This window comes from Nylanderia fulva, unplaced genomic scaffold (genome assembly GCF_048542155.1).
Source record: "Nylanderia fulva isolate GAGA-0341 unplaced genomic scaffold, ASM4854215v1 Scaffold7, whole genome shotgun sequence".
Lineage (NCBI taxonomy): Eukaryota > Metazoa > Arthropoda > Insecta > Hymenoptera > Formicidae > Nylanderia > Nylanderia fulva.
The window spans coordinates 276,561-299,761 of record NW_028190807.1 but is presented as its reverse complement, the minus strand read 5'-3'; the positions used below and the strand labels follow the sequence as shown (position 1 = coordinate 299,761).

Sequence of the window (23,201 nt, the reverse complement as noted above, 5' to 3'; positions counted from 1 at the left end):
ATCGAAGTACTCATAAATACTTATAAATACTCAAAAGTATTTCTATAAGTACATATAAGTACTTATAAAAAATGTGAACATATTTGATCCAGATTTGAATATACTTGCAAGTACTGTACTTTTTTTATCGAAGTACTTATAAAGAATGAGATACATCAACCCGCTTCCATTTGATACATTACGTCAACGCTGAAGAAAATATTCCGATTATGATATTCTTACCACAAAAAATGTTTGGCGTTGAAAGCATAAATCAATCTTGACCAGATTAGAGACTACTCAAAAGTACTCCATTTTTTCAAAGTAATCGTAGAAAGTTTAAAATTATGTAAACAAATTCCAACCTACTTGTAAGAAATTGTCGCTATTTTTAATCATCTTTATTGAAACCAACGACTACCGTCTTCTTAAATATTTCTTTTTTTTATTACTAAATGCTTAGCAGAATTCGGAATATCTATTGAACGCTTTTATTTCTGTCAAGGATAGCGTTTTATTGTTCAGTTTCTAGTCTTAGTAAATCGAATTCCGTGTAATACTACTTAAGTCGGAGCAAAGGGATCTAAACAAAGTCCGTAAAACTCTTGGTCGCGAGGGCTTTCGCTATCTCATTAACCAGCTCCCTATACACGATAGGATTGACGTTCTGTGCGAGTTGGTGCAATAGGAACCAATCGCCGAAGTGAAACACTCGTACGACACGCTCGGTCTTAGACTTCTCGAGCACGCGAACTTCACCTCGCAGAAGGTACACTCTCGCCCAGGATTGGGAGAAAACTATGATCCTAGAAAAAAAAAGGTATCGCGCGATAAATAATCCAGAGATAATTATAATTTTTCTAATTACAACTTTCTCCCGTTGTGTAAAAAGTAATGAATTACATATACATATCGTGTTTTCTTCTTCGCTGACTTTTTAGTCAATAAACGAGTATCCTAAGACCTGGTTCACAATAGGTAATTTTTTTTGTGCACCCTTTTCTTTTTATTGCTTGAATAGAATATAAAACGCGAACCTACCTACGGATTTTATGTTACATAGATATTTTTTAAATTACAAAATTAAAATTTCTTTTTTTGTTCTTAACATAAAATCGATAGATTTGCGCTTTATTGTTCCTATATATGTACTTTAATTGTGGAGAAGCATTTATTATTCTATCCAACCAATAAACAGAAAAAAGTGTGCGAAAATGATGTTTTATCGATAAAACAGGACGACTCATAGTCAATTTAGGATAAAATCATCTATTATAGACCAGGTTTAACGCTTAAAATTTTGCTTTAAGAGTACCCGGGTAATTTTTTTATATAAATCGATTTCTGCCAATATGTTCGGCATAAAAAGTAACTCAAGCAGCTCCTTGACTCTCGACGCAAAATAAATTTCCAGAATCGCGTAATCCAAAGTGACATATCGCCGACGCCGCGTGTTCCCGCGCAGATGTCGACCGAAACTTACGTATATACCTATAGATTAACGCCAGGCAACCGACGCCAGCGAGAAACACCAGCCAGAACCAGAGAACGATGAAGATCTTCTCGTTCACCACGTTCAACGGGAGGACGCACAAGGCGTCGTGGGTTTGGACGGAACCGGCGGGTCCGAAGGTGTGAATCGTGCACTTGGTCATCTTCGGAAATAATCGCGCCATAGGATCAACCCTGTCGTGAGGATTCTCCTCCGTAACGAAGGCAGTCACAAGTGGCCCGTATCGCCTGAACTGTCCTTCCAGAAATAGGTCCAACAGATATATCTGACCCAACTATCAATAACAAGTATCATCCAGAATGTCAATTTCCCAGACAACACCATGTCCAAAACTGGTGCATATGACATTTTCAAGATATGTTTTTAAGATGCCTTTGAGATATTATATCATAAGATTTCTTAAAGATGTCTTAGCACCAAAATTGGTGCATAAGACATCTTAAAATGTTTTAAGATGTCTTTGGGATATCATATCATAAGATTTCTTAAAGATGTCTTAAAAATTTCTTAATGATGTCTTATGCACCAACTTTGGATATGGTGCTATCCGGGCCCAACAGATCGATATATCTGACCCAACTATCAGTAACAAATTATCATCCAAAGTGTCCATTTCCTAGACAGCACCATGTCTAAAATTGATACATAAGACATCTTTAAGATGCCTTTAGGATATATCATATCATAAGATTTCTTAAAGATACCAAAATTTTGGTGCATAAGACATCTTCAAGATATTTTTAAGATTTAGGATATCATACCGTAAAATTTCTTAATGTCTTATGCACCAATTTTAGACATGGTGCTTCTGGGTTCTGTGTGAGAGTGGTTTTGAAAATTTAAAGACAATATTGATTTTTGCCATTACAAAATCATGAATACCAGGCGGGGAAAAAGCGGCATTGTATTTTTTAATACGTTAAAAGCTTCCAACAATTTGGTGTATTTTTCTGGGGCGATACGTCGACGAGGGGGATTTGCGCGGCGAAAGTTTCGATCGCGCACTTCGCAAAGGTACGCGGGATTATATCGAACTGTACTAGTAAATTAATTATTTTGTGCAACTTTCCCGCTTCTGACGTCACAATCTCTTCGTCCAACCTACCCGGTCGGCTGATCGAGAATCTTTAAGTACCCTCTGTCTCCAGCTGCAAAACTTTGGTATATACCTACCGAATTTAAAAAGTTCAAGACCTCGCACACGAAGAAACGCATGGCGTAGAAATTATGACTGTGCAGATTCGTCTTGGTGAAGTACTCGACAAGTTGTCGCTTCCTCTCCTCGGTCCAGACGTCTCTCAGAAACGGAGACGCGAGATCTCGCGAGAGGAGGCCCACGGTGCCTCTCTCCCAGATGCCCCATAAAGCGCGCGGAACGTAAAACAGGATCGCTTGTAAGCCGAGGACGAAGCAGACCTGCGTCGAACGTCGAGAAAAAAATCCCTTTACTTCTCTCATTTCCGTTTTTTTATTATCCGAGTTAGATCTTATTTTTTTATAACAAAGATAAATTCACGGATAAAGAGAAAAAAATAGGTCTTACGAGAAAATCTAATAGAGCTATTGGAAAAAACGAATTGTAAAAATGTTTATACAGGGTGTCCCAAAGTTACCGAACCACCTGTTAATGAAGGATTATTTAAAGACGATTTTTCTTTAACAAAAATGTCATTTTTGGGATGTTTCCAATTTTTGCCATCATGTACCTTTGTAACTGAGCAGCCTTTAAATTAAAATTATATTAAAGTAAACTCTATCTGAAATTACCCGAAAAATGTGGTTTTGTTAATATTTAATTTCCATAAGACTTAGTTTGCAAAAAACTCGAAAACTATTGGTGTCTTGACATTTCTACTTCCAAGAATCTGTCATTTTGAGCCACTGTCATATCCCAAATAGCAAACTAACAAATAGCAATCATTATTTTCTCTCTCTCTCTTTCTAATTTTTTAAGACTGAAAAGAGAGAAAGAGAGATTTTGCTATCATTTAAAATACTAGTCCCTTCATTTTTCCGAAGACTTACAAGTGTGTTTCTTGGAGAGGCGCGAACTTTTCTCGCTCTTTTCGCGATATATTCGCGATGCAGATCGTGCGATACAAAGCGACGTGGATAACGGCGGATCTGCGATCTCTATTTCCATTTCCGCCTTCCGTCCTCCGGACGTTTTCCTTCACATTCGCGCGCAGTTCGCGTTTCAGATTTCATTCACGCCCGCGCAATACGTTTGCATGTACCCTGACCATCGGAATGGAGTGCAATCGTTATCATGCATCTCGCGTAGGTAGGCAAGTCGATCTCTGTGTGTGTTTATGTGTGTGTGTGTGTGTGTTTGTGTATGCATTCGATACGAAAACTTGTGCGATCGACCGATTCGATATATGTATATGTGTATGTGTGTATATGTCTCTCTCTCTCTCTTTTTTTTTTCTCTCTCTCTCTCTCTCTCTCTCGACTTGTTCAATTTTTCAGAGTACCCTATCGAAAAACAATTTAAGGATCTCTTTGACGAATTTCGAGGTCGATCTTTTCCTCCGGCGAGAATTTTCTCGAGGAAGTATCTCTAACAGAGATAGAAATCTTACAAAGATATTTTATATCGAACGTAAAGACGTTTGCGAGAGCTTTCAGCTTTAAAGAGTATATAAATAGATGAGGAAACTTTCTGTGTTTCTCGATTAGGTTTAGGATGCTCCGATTTAAAAAAAAAATTAGCTCAAAGTAAAGAAACTCTGCGGCAAAAAAACTTTCTCTTTCTCTCCCAAGTTTGTAAAATTAATATAAATTAATATATACAGGGTGTCTCAGAGGAAATTACTGAAATTAATCAACTGTTATTTTTTAAAATTGTGTTGAAAAGAGTAAAATCTGCAGTTTATAATGGGTATAAATAAAATGTTTGTATACCGGTTTATTTTATTGATAAAAAGTAATGAAAAAAGTGCTAATAATCACATATGTAAACTAATGATATATATTTTCGAAGTGCGCACCATTTGAATTTGTACAAAATTCTATTCTTTTCTGAAAACTCGTAACAACTTTTTCTAACATGTCATTTTTAATATTATTGACGATCCTTTTAATAGCTGCTATTAAATCTGGCACTGTTAAAAAGATTTTTCATTAGTTTATATGATTATTAGCACTTTTTTCATTACTTTTTATCAATAAAATAAACTGGTATACAAACATTTTATTTATATTCATTAAAAATTGCAGACCTTCCTCTTTCCAACACAATTTTTTGTTTTCTCAATAATTATGCATGTATTAAAAAATGACAGCTGGCTAGTTACAGTAATTTCCTATGGGACACCTTGTATATATATCTTTCAATATGTAGGACTTTGAACTATCTATTAATGAACCTGTTCATCGATAAACTATTTCCATATCTATCTATATATATCTATATCTCTATATATAAAATTTCTTTATCCACATCTCGTAAGCTCGTTCTAAATTCAACTGACCCACTGATAATATCGATGATGACGGGCTTCGTCATCTGGAAAGGCCTGTCCCACACCAGCACTCGCCACACCTCGTCCAGGAATACCTTTCATGTGTCGGGATACCGTGAACGTGCTGTAGATCCAGCAATATGCATTCACGGGATCCTTGTCTGCCGGGAAGAGATATCTCTGTCATCTTCAAAAGAAGTAATTCTGACCGATGCAATCATTATAATTACAATTGATAAAAATACGCAAAATTAAAAAAAAAATCATTTTAAGAAACATAGACTGTATTTTTTTAATCTCCACACTCTTTGGTGCAAAGAAAAGGAAAGCTGAGTTTTTAATATTTCTTTTTTAATTTTACATATATATTATATTAATAAATATTGATAAATGTATATGATGTAATATTTATCTATTATATAAATATTTTAAATTGAAAATCTTTAATTTAAAATAATTGTAATTTAAAAATTTTTTAACTTTTTATACGCGAAACTCTTTCTCTTTAAAAAAAGGTTAGCGGAATTCTGTACCGATGGAAGCATCGGTCAGGCAAGAAATCGGCTCGCCGATGTACTGTTTTGCAGTTACGAGAATAGTGCAAACGAGCAGTAGAAGAACGGTGAGACGCGAGTGCAGCCTGAAGACTACATTGTCAATGCGCACGGATTCTTCTTGCAGAAGGCATTTGATAGGTGCGAAGAGGTCCAGCATGGTTATATCACATATCGCTAGAGTCTTCTTCTGTCTCTCGAGTTTTACCGAAACAAAGCACAATAGAAGAAATTCCAATTATAGGGTGTTCCATTTTAATTGATCACTCCTAAAAACTTTTTTATTTTTAATTGTATGTATAACAAAATATTTCAAAGAAAAGTTGTTTGATTTGAAGAGGAACAGAAGATGGCGCTACTGACTTTTTGTAAAGAGCGCTTTTGAAAGTTATTCAAAGATTATTTGTTTTTTTTTAAATGAAATTACTATATTTTTTTATGTAAATAGATTTCTCGCAATTATCGGTATAAAAGTTCTAAGGCGAGCAAAAAATAAATAGTTTACGAGATATTTTATATTTAAATTTGACATAATTTTATATAAAACTGTATGATTATTACCGGATATCCTATATACAAACATAAAGCAAAATAAGAAATGTTTCACAAAGAATTCCAACATACAAATTGTAAAGGGTTTCAAAGAGAACATAATTTCGTGTAACCTAAGATTGCTTTTAATTTTTCAAGATCATTCAAAGGTCAATCTAAATTATTTCGTAGACTATTTATTTTTTGTCATCTTACCTCAGCAATTTTTTACGCCAAATATTATGAGGGATCGATTTATATTAAAAAAAGTAGGGAGACTTCTAGTTGAACAAAACTAGGTCGATTTAAATGACTGATGCATTATTAACATTTCTTCTTATTTCGCTTTCTCTTCTTTATATATTTAGGCATCTCAATTTAAATGTTTCACGACTGCGAGATGCATAAAAAAAAAAGAGAACATCATATAAATCTGAATATACCGCGTTACGATGGCATTTCATAAAAACGAAGATTGAGTTACAGGTATCCGAAATTACGGGTGGCGTTAAAAGGACAGCCGGAGAATTATCATCGTCGCGTAAATCATCGAGTAACGATGCCAAAAACTGCTCGATCCGCCTAATTGGTCCGCGTTTAAGCATCGAGCAGACTCGTAAATCTTCTCGCGCGAACGTAACGTTCTCCCCTATAATTTTTCCTCTCGAAAGGAATTGCCGGGGATTGCGAGGAAAGGAGAAAAGGTAAGGAGAACGAGGAGGCAAAGCGAAGTCTTTCTCATTTTTAATTTATCGCACATCGAATCCTCTCTTTCTCGTTCGTTAGTTCTCTGAAATCTGTCGAAGGAGGAGGGAAGAGGGTTGAAGAAATGAAAGCCACCTCTTTTCACCTCGGCTCCAAGGATGCTCTTTATTAGTAAAAAATATAGTAATCATGATAATCGTGTCTTATTATCGTAATTACATATCGTAGTAAGATGATCGTTATACCGTCGATTAAAGATAGCTGCGTATTAATAATGCACGTCTGTATACGAGTGTCTGTATGAGCATATGTGTACGTGCGTGTCTGTGTTTTGTATGTGTCCACTATATTGAAAGATTGTCGCTAAACCTACATAAATGTTTTTTTTTCTATATACAAACAAACACGATCCTCAGAGCGTAGCAGCGCCTTCTAGGGTGCGGACCAAATCTTGCTTTTTGTTCTACTTGTAACGACGTTTTCCTGGAGAAGAGCCAACCAACGAGTATCAAATTAACGATAATAACACTAGTTTACAGTCAAACATTGTTTTAAACTAGGTAAGTGTTTCTTATAGATTTTTCGATGCCGCTAATCAAATTTCGCCAGTACATCACATTTCAGAAAATAATTGACGTTTAATCCCAGCAAACACAGTATATAAATGTTATATACTTAAGCATGTTACATGTAACGTATATGTTAGTTGTAATTTCCCACTCATAGATGTAACATTTTTAATATTACATATATTACATTGTAGTTATATTGCCATTATATCCCAAGATAGCACTGACTTATCAATACATCAATGTGCTATTTGGTATATAATTACAATATAACTACAATGTAATATATGTTATATTAAAATGTTACATCTATGAGTGGGAAATTACAACTAACATGGATGTTACATGTAACGTACACGTTATATTACCTGTTATATTCCGTTTTATTACAGCAATGTAACAATATATATCGGTATTTGCTGGGATGTGTTAAAAAGTGACTTTTTTCACTATATGTATTGGAGATTTTTTTGTAAAACAGATTGATATCTGAAATCTGATCAAATATAATGAATTTATTTTGTTCATCCCCTAAAATTATTTTTTCTAAAATTGATTTTATCATGATTTATTCTCTTTTAGATCATATATATTATTTTTGTCTGAGACACTTTTTCCAAAAATGCATTTGTTTCGAAAAATTCAAAGTGGGTAATTAAAATAAGACACCCTATATATAAATATACATTTAATGAAACCTCTCACGATAAATTATATTATAAAATGTACCGGTAGTTTATTTAAATTGCAAATTATGAGTATAGTTATATGATTTTATTATTATAAGTGGAATATTTGCTGTCGCAGCAAAACTCGGTATTTATATCCTTCCTAACACGACTAAAAAGTAAAATATCGAAATAAAAAAATCTCAAATATCACAAAAAAGTCATTTTTAGCATATTAAACCTCAATTATTTCGGAAATCTTACGTGCCAATGAAAATTGATTTGCGACATGTTCAACATCTAAAAATCTATAAGAACACCTTGTCTAGTTTAAAATAATTAAAAAAAAATATTTTTGGTAAACTAGTATAATCGGCGATAGATGTCTTGCCAACGCTCATTCTTTCTCTCTCTCTCTCTCACTGCTCTTTTTGTTTATATTTTCATATTTATTTTTAATTCTTTATATTCTCTTAGCATTACCAATTATTTCTAAAAAGCGATCAGTTTTACAAACCTCCTCTCATCCTCACTCTCTTTCTCTCTCTCTCTCTCTCGCTCTCTTTTTCTCCTTACGTCTCTTCGCCTTATTATATACAAACTGTTTGCACTGTCGACGATCACATGCATCATATAATAGCTGCATATTTAATAGGCACGCTCATTCGGTGTCATAGAGTCCGGACATCTTGCGAGTCGGCGAAAAGAAATGTTAATTTTTCTCATCTTCTCTTTCTTCAAACAGACTAGTAAAGTATGTGATTATTATTTTATTAATATTATTATTATTATTATTATTATTATTATTATTATTATTATTATTATTATACCTGACAATGCTTGTATTATTAGATTATATTGGTTACAGTCGCCGAACCTCAAGATGTTAAATCGACAAGGCGTGTCACGACCCGTCACTTTCATCTCTGATGTATTATTATATCGATTCCCGTCGTTCCCGTCATTTCCCTCTTTTTTGTATTTTAAGTCAATTTAATTCTAAAATCGCGCTCGTACGCGCAAGAAGAGTTCTTCCCTTCTCTCTCTTTCAAAAGTTCACGAAGCAGAACAACTTTGAGCAACCGCTAAGGACTATATCTCGAAGTCGAGATCTACCGACGACCAGGCTTCGCTGATTTGCGTCTCTGATTTACGAGCGACGGAGGAAATAAAACGTCCAAGTCGCCTTTACTCAATTTTCTAAGAGTAGGAAACTCTCCTTCCGATGAATAAAACATAATTGTAAAAAGATATGATATGATATGTTAATTAATTGTAAAAATTAATGTATCGTATTATGTGTATATATATCATTATTATCGTCTAATATTGTGAAAAATAATTAAAACTTAATCTAACTTAAGCTACAGTTTCTCAATTTCAAACTCATTATTTTTCGATTGTTTCGCCGATACCCTAATACCATATCTGAAAGACATTCTGAGGATATCCAGAGGATATCCAGAAGACATTCGAATATCCTCAAGATGTTCTCTGAACGTCTTCGGGATATGTGTGCATGCTGTTAGGGTAATAATCGGTCATGTTTTCTAAATTAATATAATACAATATTCATGGAAAGAATATTATTTCTGAGATCCCTCAATTTGATAAGTGTCTGATAGATTTTGTATCTAAAAAAGAATACCGTGCATTTGCGGCATCCTTCTTCCGATAAAAAAATCTTATAGAAATGGCCTGCCAAATCGGGGAAATAACATTCTTGTCCAATTCATGTTGTGGGAGCTATCTCGTATCCCGTAGATATCTCGCTATCGCTAGAAAAGAAGAGATGTCGCATACATCAGAGCAATAATCAGGGATAATCCGATTGTCACGAATCTACGATTTCTCTCGCGCGAACGATTCTATATAGGAACGATCGAGAGACGAGGACTACATAGTACAAAGTTCTAGTACTAGTCTATGGCAGTGTGTGTGTTTGTCTGTTTGTGTGTGTGTGTGTGTATAAAGAAGACTCGAATGGTAACACGATGAATACAATGCGGCAGTGGCAAATACGGCATTTGGTTAGAACTTGGTCTGGCATCTGGCGAGGGAGGATATTGTATGGACCATTAGTTCCGTGAAACGTGTAAATAGAAGATTGATGATGTGACGGACGTGGGTGTAGGGGGCGGGTGGTTAGGTTAGGTTCGGTGTGTGAACGTTACGCTGACAGATAATACGCGGACACGCGCAATAAGAGCGATAAGATTCAATCTCGCGCGATTAATGAGCAAACTCCGATATTTGTTCAAATCCGAAAGCATCACATTGGAAAGATTTACTCGTAAGCGTAATGTCGGATTTGTTGCTGAACTTGGAAAACCCATTTCTCTCTACTCCGTTGAGTAGTCGAGAAGGGGACAACATTTTGGAATTCATCTCCCGAAAAATATAGAAGCCTAATAAGAAGTTCGTTCCTTTTCAACTGAACTGACTGCACTGGTTCAGAGTTATCTTTTACTTTACAGTGGAAGAAGACTAGTGTAGCTAACTCAACTGAAAAGGAAAGGCCTAAGGACACACGATTACACCACCTTGAAACTTGAATAAGCTTGTCTTTTGAACTCATCGTTATTCCTCTTTAGAGATTATACAATCTTTCCTATAAGATACAGAAAAAATGTATTTAATACAAGTTGGTGCAATCTGCTCCCAAAGACATCTGAGCAATGTCTAAACAATTAACGACCCAGATACCTCTTATTTATAGTCGTTTCTCGAAAAAAGACCTCTCTTTCTCTCTCATTTATACATCAACACGCACACAAACATGTACGTACATGTATAGACAAGTGATGATTGATTCTTGCGAGAGACGACTTTGAATTGGACTTCTATGTTCTTCCGTAGACCGTGCACGAATACTCGCAGAGGTTCGATCACATTCAGAGGAGACGTTTAATAGGGTACGTGTATATCTCTGGAACGCGATCGTCTTCTGCAGAGCCTGCACATAGCTATAAAACACGCCAGACCCAAAAGAATTGCCAGACCGGCACCCAAACCAGCGCCGGCCCAGCCGGCGGGTCCAACAAAACCGCCACCAGTACCAGTGATGGGTCCACCACACGTCTCCACTGATTCGTCGTCCGGCTCGTAGAGAGTGCCGTTCAGGATCCCGGGTAGGGGCAGTCCACGACGTGGACAATTGACCACTCCGTTACACAGCAATCTCGTTGGAATACATCCCGAGTCGCCAGGACACTGAAAACCGCAAAACTCCTCGAGCTTTCCGGTGTTGAGGGCTCCGGAACCGTCCCTTGGCAGATGATAGAGCTCGGTCCAGGCGATCTTGAAAGCCGCCCTGGCCGGTGCCATGGTGCCGGTGAACTGTACGATCACGGCGGGAGATTCCTCGGCGTCGGCGCCATCAGTCGGCGCACCCGGGGCCAGATGATCCATTGACGATGGTGCGATCTGCACCGCGGATATAATCGGCATATCTCTGACATAGCTGACGTTCTCGCCGCAGATGCCGAGATACGGATCGACGTTGCCCGGCAAGAAGATCTCGAGCTTGCCATCCTCGCAGGAACGCGACGCGAACTTGATTTTGTCGAAGTGGAGGAAGAGATCGCGCTCGCGATTCACCCGCAGCTCCCAAATGCATTTGATCGACCGGGGTGGCGTGACGTATCCCAGAGCCTCGTAGTGCGGGAACTCGATTTCGCCGTCGGTGGTGGCTGGCAGAAGAGCCGGTCCGCAAAGAGGGCTGTGCGCAAATTCGTACCTCGCCTCGAAGAGAGGCGCGGGCCACTTGAAGTAGCTCGAAGCCGCGTGAGCGCCATCCACGAGAAGTTTCAGGTCCAATCTATCGCCTCGAGAGACCATGCGAAGAATGGGTGGCCGGGAGGCAGGTGGCGAGATCGTAGGTGTCGGAGTGCCATTGTTGCTGGAACGGCAGAGGCAGTGAGCTTTCACACCATCGGGATTGGGCTCCTTGATAATCACTCGGTCCACCCTACTGTCCCAACAGTGGCCACACTGGGCGTACGGGTGTTCCTTGAAATTGATGGATTCGACCACGAGGATCACTCGCGCATACAACCGCTTGTCGGTGACAAAGCTGTAGGTGCAGGCTAGATCGGCGGGCGGATCGCCGGGTCTTTTGTACACTAGAGTGTTGAGGGGCGATCGCAAGCGACCCGATCGCTGCTTCCACGAGGCGAAGATCTCGTCGCACTCGGTGCCGGCTACGGGCTCGCCGAATCTCGTAGCGTTGAAGAAGTCGTAATGAGCCCAGTAATAAAGCGAGCTACCGGAGTAGCTCCCAGTCTTGCTCTCGAATCGCACAAACAAGGCGTTCGACGTCGACACGAAATCGTGCTTCTCCATCGGTTTGCTGAATGTGTCGCAGAAGGTCTTAATGATACGCGCATCGTCCGGCCAGTCGGCGTCGTAGAGGGTCAGACTCTCACCGCAGTCGCCGTCGTACGGCTGAATCGGCGATTCGATGCGATTTACTCGGAAGCTGGGGAAGTAGAGGCGAGCGATCTCGCCCGGTCGGCCGCGCAGCAAATAGGTGCAGCTGGTGTGAGGCGGGTACCAGTGCGCGACCGATAGGAAAATACCCTCGTTACCGCTGACGAGGGACTCGCTGTTCAGCAGCCAGTCACAACTGCCGTTCTTCACGCCGGCGGTCTCCACGTGACCTGGCCAGTTGCCCACGTTAAAGTGAAAGCCGGTATTGAGCAGGGGACCGGCCGGCGACGACACGAATTCCACGTAGAGATCCTCGCTGGTGCCGATAATGCTGTATGGAAACTTGCCCATTCCGCAGAACGTGCCGATCACCGCACTACTTTCGTTCTTACCGTCGTACACACGTATGTAATCGTAGGGGCAGTGCTCCGAGCCGGAACTGATAGGTCTCATCGGGCACGTCATGATATTCTCGCATCGCTGACCGTCGATGTTGAACTCCTCGTTCTCGATGTAGAGTTTGATGAAGGGCAGTCGAGTGTTGAGACGATACTTGCAGTGCAACGCTCGCGGATAGATGCCCGGGTAAGCTGGGCTCTGAACGTAGCATGTCTGCAGTCGACAGTCCTTGAACACTCGCTCGCAGTAGCTGCCGGGTACGACCTCGCCACGGCGATTCGGATAGAGCTCGGGATGCTGGCCGTATCTGAGATACACCTCAAATTGTTGCTCGGCTCGTGAATCAAAGCTAAAGTACGTCTGGTCGGTGAAGTTGTCCGCGTGAAAGATCACCCGTACAAAGCTGGTCTCGCTGATGAAGGTTTGCGGCTGCTCGGACTCGCCGCAATAAACGCCCGGGTCCTTGCGATTGCTGACCTCGGTCTTTGTGTTGCCGTCTATGATCTGAAACACAAGTGGCGAGAAACGCGCGCTAGGTATAGATACAACACACATTTGGGACGATCGATCGAACCGTAAGAATGTCACATTGAGGTATCCAGGATTCCGATAATCCAGTTGTCCCACTTTTAAGACTAGAAGACTTTGTCACGAGCAAAATAATAATTTTTAATCCATCTATCGATGCATCATTTTTCATTGTCAATGTATGGGTATACTCGGATATTACCTACATGTTTTCGATACATTGCACTTTGACAATTTTTTTATAGCAGCTGCCGGTCATTGAACGTTTTTTCCTGTTATATTTTAGGAGATGCTCGAATACAAAGGCCCTTTGTATTTTATTTTGAGCGAAGAAGAGTGTTGATACATTTTTAACTATTAAAGTGTGTTGCTTTTGATATCCGTTCATTGACAGAAAGGTTAATGTCCGGAAGATGTTTTTATATCATGTGATAGATATAATCTGAGGAAAGATCATCTCAGGAAGATTATTTTACGCTTGCGTGTAAAACAACTTTTTAAATTTCAATTAAAAGATAACTTTATCATTTATAACAGAGTTATGCAAGTTTGAAATAGATAGAAATCCTATGAAAATCAAACGAATTGAAAAATTTAATAGAAACCAGATGAGATGGAAATTTGTATAGAATATAATCGATCCGTAAAAAAGAATAATAGAAACTTATACAAGGAATAACCATGGAAAATAAATCGGTCTGCGAAGATTCGCACGTTTCGTTTTCGCGTCTCGAAGCTTCACAAGTTTCCTCGTGCAAAGAGAAACGTATCCAAAGTATCTTACTATTGACACTTCGTCTTTTTTATCGATGTAAATTTGAAAATCGCGAAAGAAAGCAGAGGGAAAATACGGAAGAGAGTAGAAAGAGAAGTGAGATATAGAGAAAGAGAGAGAGAGAGAGAGATAGAAGAGAGAGGTTTACAGCGTCACAAAGATCAATACCTGATACCGAAGTAACTGAGAGAGGTGGCAGCAGAACGAGTGCGCCCGCGCGCTCGAAAGAGGCAGGTAGAGAGTAGAAAGGGGGAGAAAGGGGAAGAGAATCACTTATCACGTTCGTTCCTCCTCCCCCTCTCTCTCTCTCCCTCTTTCTTTCTGTATAGGAATGTTCTAATTTACGATGTTGATACGGCTATACCTCTCCAGATGCAGAGACTAAATCCAGGAGGGTATCCGCCGCCAATAATTCGCAGCGGTCTTAACGCAAAACCGATCTCAGCTTGTGTACCCTCTCATAACACTACGTAATATATAACAGACTCGTAAATTATCTCATCGATATCCGCAAAATGCGTTCGATTCATCTAGCTTTAGAGTAAAAGGATCCTACAAGAGATGATACATTTCATATCCGGAAGAATTCTTTTTTATTTTAACCCTTTTGTCCATGAATCACTAAAAAAAAAAGGGTACCCAAAGCAACTTTAAATGTTAAAAGTTAAAATGTATGACGAAACTTTTCTTCAAAACGAAATACAAAAAGCCTTTGTATTCGGAAATCTCTTAAAATATAACAAAAGGGGAAAGAATATTTAATACCCAGCAACTGCTATAAAGAAATTGTCAATGTGTCAAAAACACAATTGGTACCTAAGTACCCATATATTGATAAGAAGCTAACAATATATTAATCAGTCAATTTTATCCTTTTATATTTGATTCGTCATAGATACGTGTGTTTATCTAATGTAAATAGATTCCGTATACTCTTCGCGATGAAACGGCTTTCATGACACACGAAGCGTAATCAATTTCAGCATTCGATCTATCGCCTATCGTGACCGCGAATGCGTAACTCGTGGATTTGATATTCGTTTCCGTCGTATTGTGCGCGAATCCAACTGTATTTGCACGCATTGATCCGCGACGCGAGGCAAAGAGACACGAGCATCATTAGCATCTCTCCCGATCTCTTGGTCGTATCCAACTCGAATCGAAAAAAAGTAATCAGGGGCGCATATTGTCAAAGAGAAATTAAATTCCAACGTCCGGTTTATATTGACCGGATTCTCTCTATTCAATTAATAGGAACGTAGATCGAGAGAGAGAGAGAGGGAAGACAGGTTTGGCTGGGTTATTGGGGTGTCCCATCCTAAAATTAGGATCTTGGGATGCTCTTTCACCCTCCTCGTTCCCCCAACAAAGTGCTCACCTGTAAATAACCGCCGCTGCACGTGGTGGCGTTCTCCAGCACTCCGACCTTAAACTTCTTGAAGCGTACTCGCAGAATCCAGTCTCGGGGCGTCCCGCGAAAGGCACGGAAGCGGTACCAGCACGAGAGGGGTTTACCCCAATTCGCTGGGGTCACCGCCGGACTCGACACATCTTCATAAATGTCCACCGTCTTATTGCAGTGGCCTCGATCCGCTGAAATGGAAGCGATTAGAGCAAGAAAAAAGGGGCAGACATGTTTTGTGCTCCCTTCTTTTACATCTCACGGATTAATACCTTTTTTTAACGTGAGGAAATAAATGCGCTATCGCATACCCTCTCGCCTCGGGGGAGGCAGAGAGGATTATGTATCATTGTCAGACTCAAGGTTAGATGTTAGGTTAGGTTAGTCAATGTAGATTAGGTTAGGTTAGTCAATGTAGATTAGGTTAGGTTAGGTTAGGTTAGTCAGTGTTAATTAATATAATGATAAGCAATAATTTTTTAGTACAATGCGAGAAATATATTTTGTACTTAATAATAATGAAAAATGATTCTCTTGATAATTGAGTACACATAAAGAATGGAACAATCTTTCACGATACTTTGGTTAAGAAGAAAACTGGAGTTGGTCGAAAAAGTTCCTTTATTGAGTCTAACATCGTGAAAATGGAAGATACCCCATATTAGGAGCGTGATATTTTTCGTGACCCGATTGGATAGATTTGAGAAAATGATAAAGGAACGGGAAACATATAGGGAACTACGAAGGGGAACGAGGATAAGAAAGGACAACGCGCGACACAAGTTTCGGCCATGTAATCGATATTCGACCCATTCCCTAGATATCCCCTTATAAAGGGGCAGTCTCGTGTTACAATATAGCCGAGCAGTATCACGTTCGTAAATCACCCTTCCGCAAAGTATCAACCCCTTCTTCGTTCGCGCGACCACCGTCAACATCCGGCAACGAGATAAATCTCTCTCTCTAATGCGACGGTTAAGAAGATTCTCAGGTCCACTGGGTTTGTTACGCCGATAATTCGAACCTATTAGCCGCACAACGAGCTTACGATAATTGCTGATAACTTAGGGATAAGTGACTGCCGGGCTAAGCCTTTTATTAATCCTTCTGCCAATTAACAGGTATCCGGGTACTCTAAGCGACTTTAATTCTTCTGTCAATCGGGAAAATCGCGACAGTGGATGTAAAATGAACTGAAAAAATTTTTATTTCTTTTTTATTATCTACAGCTCGAATGTTTTCCATAATTTTCACGAAAATCACTGAAAATAGCGAGCTATTCGTCATAAAATGGAAAAGGAATGTCATAAAATTGTCAAGATCACTGGAAATGATCGCATGGTGTCGGGATCACGTTTGGAGCTAGGAATAAATAGAGGATCGTTCTTCCTCGCTCTTGTCGCTTGGCCTGGAAATTTGAACTCGTCGGAATTATACCTCACCCCAACCCCTGGTCCCCCGCAAGCCCCCGGATTAGACTTACCTCTGCGAATGGCAGCGGGACTGGGGATGGCCAGAAGCAGGAGGAATATGGCGAAAAATCCCCAGCCCCAGCTACCGAGGAGTACAGGCATTCGAGGCATTCCCGGGACAAGTGCCGAGGCTGTCAAAATACCTCCGCTATCTCTCCTCTTATCTCCATTTGCTTTCCCCGTCGAAGACTATCTGCGTACACACGCGTACAGAAAAAATCGTATATAAAATATATAAACTATATTATTCTTTTTTATTACGTCGCATTGGAAAAAAATATATTAAATATATATAAACAGAGGGTTCAATTTTTAAACAGCATTGCTATTTTTCGAAAACCAAGTCCTCCATCGAAAGATGTTTCGCATAAAAGTTGTAGGATTTCGAGGGAAACGTCTATGGAGGCATTTCTGAGAGTTTGAGGTTATCATTATTTTTTTAAACAAAACCGCCATATTTTTACACAAATCGATTCCTCGTAGTGTTTGGCATAAAAAATTGTTAGAATAAAATTGTTGAAAAATGAATGGTTTACGAGATATTCTATGCTTCATTCCGACACCATATATATATATATAATATATATTAAAATATACTCATTTTTCGATGATCTTAATTTTCTGCATAACATAATGGGATAAATCAATTGATGTTAAAAAACATAATTGTTTTTTCTAATATGCAGTTGCATATTGCAAATTGCACTTTGTTTTTAATTACAGAAAAATCAAAAATAAATAAATACGCCAAATACTACAATACTAGGAATCGATTTATGCAAGAAAATTGCGATGTTTCCATATAAAAAAGAAACAATAACCTCGAAATCACTTTCAAAAATACCTCCCCATCTGGAATAAAACTATGCTTAGAAGAAATCCTACATGTATTTTTGTATAAAACATTTTGCAATGTAAGCCTTGATTTTCGAGAATGCGAATGTTGAAATGAAAGACTCTGAATATTTTTATGCAGAATGTCTCACTTTAATCGATCACCCCCAAAAATTTTATTTTTGATTGTACAATAAACTATTTTAAACAAAAATTATTTAATTTAAAGATGGATACAAGATAATGATTAAAATGGGACACCTTGTATATATGTATATTTTGCTGCAAAAAAAATGTCCACTGTATCATTAAATTATAAAATCAGAAGAAGACACGTTAATACAATTCGAACTTAAATTAATATTTCATTAATCGAACATGCATTATTATTTAAGTCAAAATATACGTTTTGTGAAATTAAATATGTTACATTTAATTTAAATATTTCTGAATGTTCAATCAACAAAATATAATATTTAGTTGAACGATTTCGTCGAGTTAACAAAAATTTGTTTTTTTTTTCAGTAATGATCCTTTTTATAAAAAAATTGTTCCGCTCCGAGGAGCAAGAAATGATTTTCCGACTCATTTTCCAAGACAGGGAAAAATTTCTCACGCGATTGCATCTTCCTTCTCTCTTTCGTTCTCCCGCTTCGCCACTTCCCGAGAGTAAATATCTCTATAACACGAGTCGCTTGATGAAATACAGACGCGTACATCGCGTTATCATTTCCCCAAAGGACAATAAGGGACGCCGCATGGTTTGCCAGCTGGGTCGAGCACCAGCGTATGCCGGAAGGGCCTCGTTCGTACGTCCATGTCGGGAGAGCCGGGGTGGAATAATTGGTTAAATCCGCGTTGACTCTCTTTGACTCTCTTTGACTCTCTCTGACTCTCTCTGACTCTCTCTCTCTCTCTCTCTCTCTCTCTCTCTCCTCTCTCTCTTCTCTCTCTCTCTCCCTCTCTCTCTCTCTTCCTCTCTCTCTCTTTCTCTCATCGACTATCTATCGACAACACACAGAGAGTACTTCACCTCCGGAATTTTCTCTCCTTTCCCGCCTGCGCGGCTTCTCTCCCTTTTCATTCACTCTCTGACGTTTTCCTCCTTCTCCTACTCCTTCTCATCCTTTTGCATTCCTGCGATATTTTCATTGTCTCGTCTCACAAGAGGATTCGACACTTCCCTCATACGTGTGCAATCTTTAATAATTCGGATTCTTTCGACAGAATCTTCTCTTCGCGAATCGCAATCGGCTTCTTCAAAAATTCAAAAGGGCCAAGGTCGCGCTAGAAAGACGCTTTTATTTATCGATGAAACCCTGTTTCTCGGATCGACACAGGCAGTCGGCGGAGATTTTCCAGATTCCGTCGGCGTACAGGAATCGAATAAAGGCGGACGCGTGCCGAAAATGTCAAATCATGAACCGATGCGCGCTCGAGTTGGCGCATCAGCAATTTAGATCGCGCGTTGATTACGCGCGCGCGTGTTGTTCCTGAAGAGGGAGGAAAACAAGGAGCAACAACAATGGCAAACGCGATTTCGCTCGCGAATCATCGTCGAACGATGTTTTTCCAATTTACCCCGATATTTTGCCCCCCTTCCTTCCCCCGCGATTATTTCGTATCACTGTCCCGGGACACTGAAAACACCCTCTGCATACTCAACTCAAGGACGCAATTTCCGAACGATTTTGTCACAATTTTGTAGCAGCAGTGTTAAGAATTTATATATATATTCGAGAAGAATTTTATTATTTTTTTTTGTTTTTTTTTCTACGTCAGTCTTTCCAGGTAGCAAGCATACGTTATTTTGACGTCGAATGACGTCATTAAACATATAAAAATGACATCGTTTTGTCATCTAATGACGTCAGTTTGTTACTTGGAAATCTGACATAAAGAAGAAAAATTGAATATTACTCTTATTCAGTACTTTTTGAGTGTTTGTAAATTAATTGTAACTTAAAGTGAAATTCCTGTAATTTTGGAGAATTTCAATGGCAATCCAGATAGCAAGCGCACGTCATTTTGACGTCAAATGATGTTATTAGACGTGAAAATGACGTTATATTGACGTTTAATGACGTTAGTTTGCTACTTGGGAAAGTAATATACTTCCTCCAAAAAATAATCTTTAGCGGGGTTAAATAAGTTACAAGTAGGTTCGAATTTGATCACATAGTTTCGAACTCTTTATGAATACTTTTAAAAAAACAATACTTTCAATTAAATTTAAATCTGGACGATAGGTTCAAGTTTTTTAAAAATATGTCGAAAAACAAGAGCAATAGTTGCAAATACATTCAAACCCGAATCAAGTATGTTAGAATCTTTTATGAATACTTCTGAGTACTTATGAGTACTTATGAAATATAATTATATTTATATTAATGTATTGAAGGGTAGATGAATGGGGGTGTTTTGGTCGATTGTAAACGGAAGTTTGTAAATATGTAGCAGGTACACATAAATATACTTTTATTATCTTAGAATTCGAGTACTACTTGTAAAAGATTCAAATCTTCACGATAGAAAGTATTTGTAAATATTCTTAAGTATTTATAAGTATTCAACCCTTGCAGATACTCGATCTAAAATTCAAATATGTGTTCTAGATATTTCGCAAATACAACATATAAAATATTATTTCTTATGAGTATTCGAATCCTAGAAAATAAAACTGAATTATTGAACTTGAATTTTTAAGTACACACTAAGTATTCATAAGTATTTGCAAGTATTCAAACCTTGCAGATACTCAATCTAAAATTCAAATAGGTGTTCTAGATTCGAGTACTTCGCAAGTACAACATATGAATCATTATTTCTTATTCGAATTCTAGAAAATAAAAATAAATTTTTAAGTACACACTAAACTTGATCCCATTCCTAATAATCTTAGCCTAAATCACATTTTATGTGAGACAAAAATAAAAATCATTTTTTCTTTGGATTAAAATCTAAAAATAATAAGGAGGAACCTAATTTTATATCCTATACATTATTCTTGATATCGAAACATGCACCTTGCACCACGCACCTTTTTACCACAACACTCTCATGCTTCCTGGCTGCCTACAGATCTCTCCTCAAGATCAATCTGGATCCTCGGTTGCCGATCGAAATCACCGACGCGATATCCTCCACGCGGGTTCCTTCGAGTATGCCATCTTCTCTCTCATTAGATCGTGCGAGGATCTCCTCCACCAGTCCGGGATACCATAAAGATCCTCTCGGGTGCGAATCCAGGCCGAATTTACATCATCCTCGTCGTCATCATCCTCAGCCACGTATCGACCACGACGTCGACGCCTGGCACAGTTTCCTCCGCGATTCTTGACTGCGCACACATAAGGTCAAAAACGACGAACGTGTCCCGTCCGAGGATCCCTCCTCTCGTTTGGGGAACAGGGGATTATTTAATCATTCCCCGAGAAGTGTGGAGTGCCAGCATCCACTATCAGACGCTGGTCTGATTTCAGTCTTGCACAAGCACCCTGCTGGAAGCAGCGCGTAAATCATTAGCGCGTCGCATAACACAAAATCGAAACTGTCGAAAAGATGAAAGAGATGAAGGTGGAGGAGAAGTAGACGAATGGTGGCAGGAGAGAAAAGAAACCGCGCGAAGAAGAAGGTAGAAAATTAAAAAAAGATACGCGCATCCACACAGCGTACATATACGAGAGGCGAAAAAAAAGAGAGAGAGAGAGAGAGAGAGAGACCCCGCCGTGAGCTTCGGTCAGAAAGCCAGGCTGCGAGTCGACTGCCGAGTCGGAACGAAAGCTCGAAACGTATGGCTGGCGGCTTTAACGTCCGCCGATCGGAGCTGCGGCGGGTCGAAGCTTGCGCAAGCTCTCTGGCCTCCTCTTTCTTGCCATCTTTCTCCCCCGACATCAGCATAGCGGAACGCTCGTTCTACCCCACTCTCTCTCTCTCCCTCCCTCAGTCATCCCTCCCCTTCGTCGCCCCTCTCTCTCTCACTCTTCCTCCTTCCCCCTTTTCTGATTCCTCTGTGTCCCGTTTCGCTCTTCACTCTCCTTCCAATGACTTTCATTGAAGCTCGTCTCCCCTGCTTGTCCTCTTCCCCCTTTCTATCCTTCCCCTCTCGCGATGACCTATTACTCCTACATTGCTTCATCCTCCGTGTTCTTCTGCGTTATCCTAACAACCCTTTTGCCGATTTCTGTTTTTTTTTTTTTACCTTACGACCCCCGTCTTTCTCCTTCTCTCGCCGGTCAACCCAATCGATATAGGCATGTGTTAACACGCGCGTGTTTATATCGCGTGCTTATCGCGCGAATTTAGCGCTTCCGCTCGCGTGCACACGCATGCAAACAGCCCCCTATTAAAGAAAAGAAAAAAAAGGTAAATAAAAGCCGCGCCACCGCGCCACGTCGCTGCGACGCGTCGCAATTCACACCTGACGTATCGATTTACGACGAGAGTACGCAGAGGGTGAGGAGCGGTGAGGAGTCAGGGGGGCAAGATTATCCTATGTGCGAGAGTTTTGCTAGAAAAGGGGAGGGATTCCTCCGTTTATCTCGCGTCTGGCTACGTGGAAATCCGAGAGAATTCCACGGTACAATGTCGACGAGTTCAATTTTCCAGATTTGTAGACACGACAAAACGGGGTGAAGAAGAAGGGGTTAACCTCCTCGCGCCGGGAATTGACGCGAATAAACATCGCCGAGAGATCATCCCCTTTCCCCCTCCCCCCACCGATACGTCACGCCAAAATCCGGCGAAATTACACCCCCCGACACCCTATTCGCCCCTCTCGCTCTCATCCCGACGAAGGTCGTTCTCGGAAGAGCAGCTGCGACCGTGCGGTCCTACATTAATCAGCGTTGAAATAAACTTAAGCGAGGTGGTAACTTAAGCCAGTCCTATTTACGGGGGTTCGGACCCCCTTTGTGGGATTTAACCCGTACCCTAATAGTACAACATATCCGAAAGATGTTCAGAGGATATTCGAACATCCTCAGAATGTTCTCCGAACGTCTTCGGAATATGTGTGCTGTTAGTGATGTTAAATGGGAGGGTCATTAAACGCTAAAATGACGACATTTTCACGTCTGATGTGGAATGACATCATTAAACGTCAGAGTGACGTCTGGTCCCTAATAGCATAACATATCCGAAAGATATTCAGAGAATATCCAGAGGATATTCGAACATCCTCGGGATGTTCTCCAAACATCTTTGGAATATGTGTGCTGTTAGTGATGTTAAATGGGAGGGTCATTAAACGCTAAAATGACGACATTTTTACGTCTGATGTGGAATAATATCATTAAACGTCAGAGTGACGTCTGATCCCTAATAGCATAACATATCCGAAAGATATTCAGAGAATATCCAGAGGATATTCGAA

At 39.6% G+C, this 23,201-nt stretch overlaps 2 protein-coding genes across 3 annotated transcripts; both read right to left on the bottom strand.

Moving 5' to 3' along the window:
- Positions 1-562: 562 nt before the first annotated feature.
- LOC114940795 (innexin inx2-like) lies at positions 563-5,673 on the bottom strand. Its single transcript, XM_029315542.1, has 5 exons — positions 5,493-5,673; positions 4,969-5,120; positions 2,666-2,908; positions 1,471-1,766; positions 563-785 (listed from the first exon to the last, which is right to left on the bottom strand). Exons 1-5 carry the CDS (start codon positions 5,671-5,673, stop codon positions 563-565), a joined length of 1,095 nt encoding a protein of 364 aa, XP_029171375.1.
- Positions 5,674-6,887: 1,214 nt separating this feature from the next.
- On the bottom strand, positions 6,888-21,684 carry LOC114940784 (cubilin). Of its 2 annotated transcripts, none has more exons than XM_029315533.2 (4): positions 20,868-21,684; positions 17,005-17,186; positions 15,498-15,712; positions 6,888-13,320 (listed from the first exon to the last, which is right to left on the bottom strand). In XM_029315533.2, the coding sequence occupies exons 2-4, from the start codon at positions 17,102-17,104 to the stop codon at positions 10,894-10,896; spliced, it is 2,742 nt and encodes a 913-aa protein (XP_029171366.1). In that variant the 5' UTR covers positions 17,105-17,186; positions 20,868-21,684; the 3' UTR covers positions 6,888-10,893. The 2 variants fall into 2 exon arrangements, with proteins under 2 accessions (XP_029171366.1, XP_085344569.1); XM_085488443.1 differs by lacking the exon at positions 20,868-21,684 and adding an exon at positions 18,444-20,861.
- Positions 21,685-23,201: the final 1,517 nt, after the last annotated feature.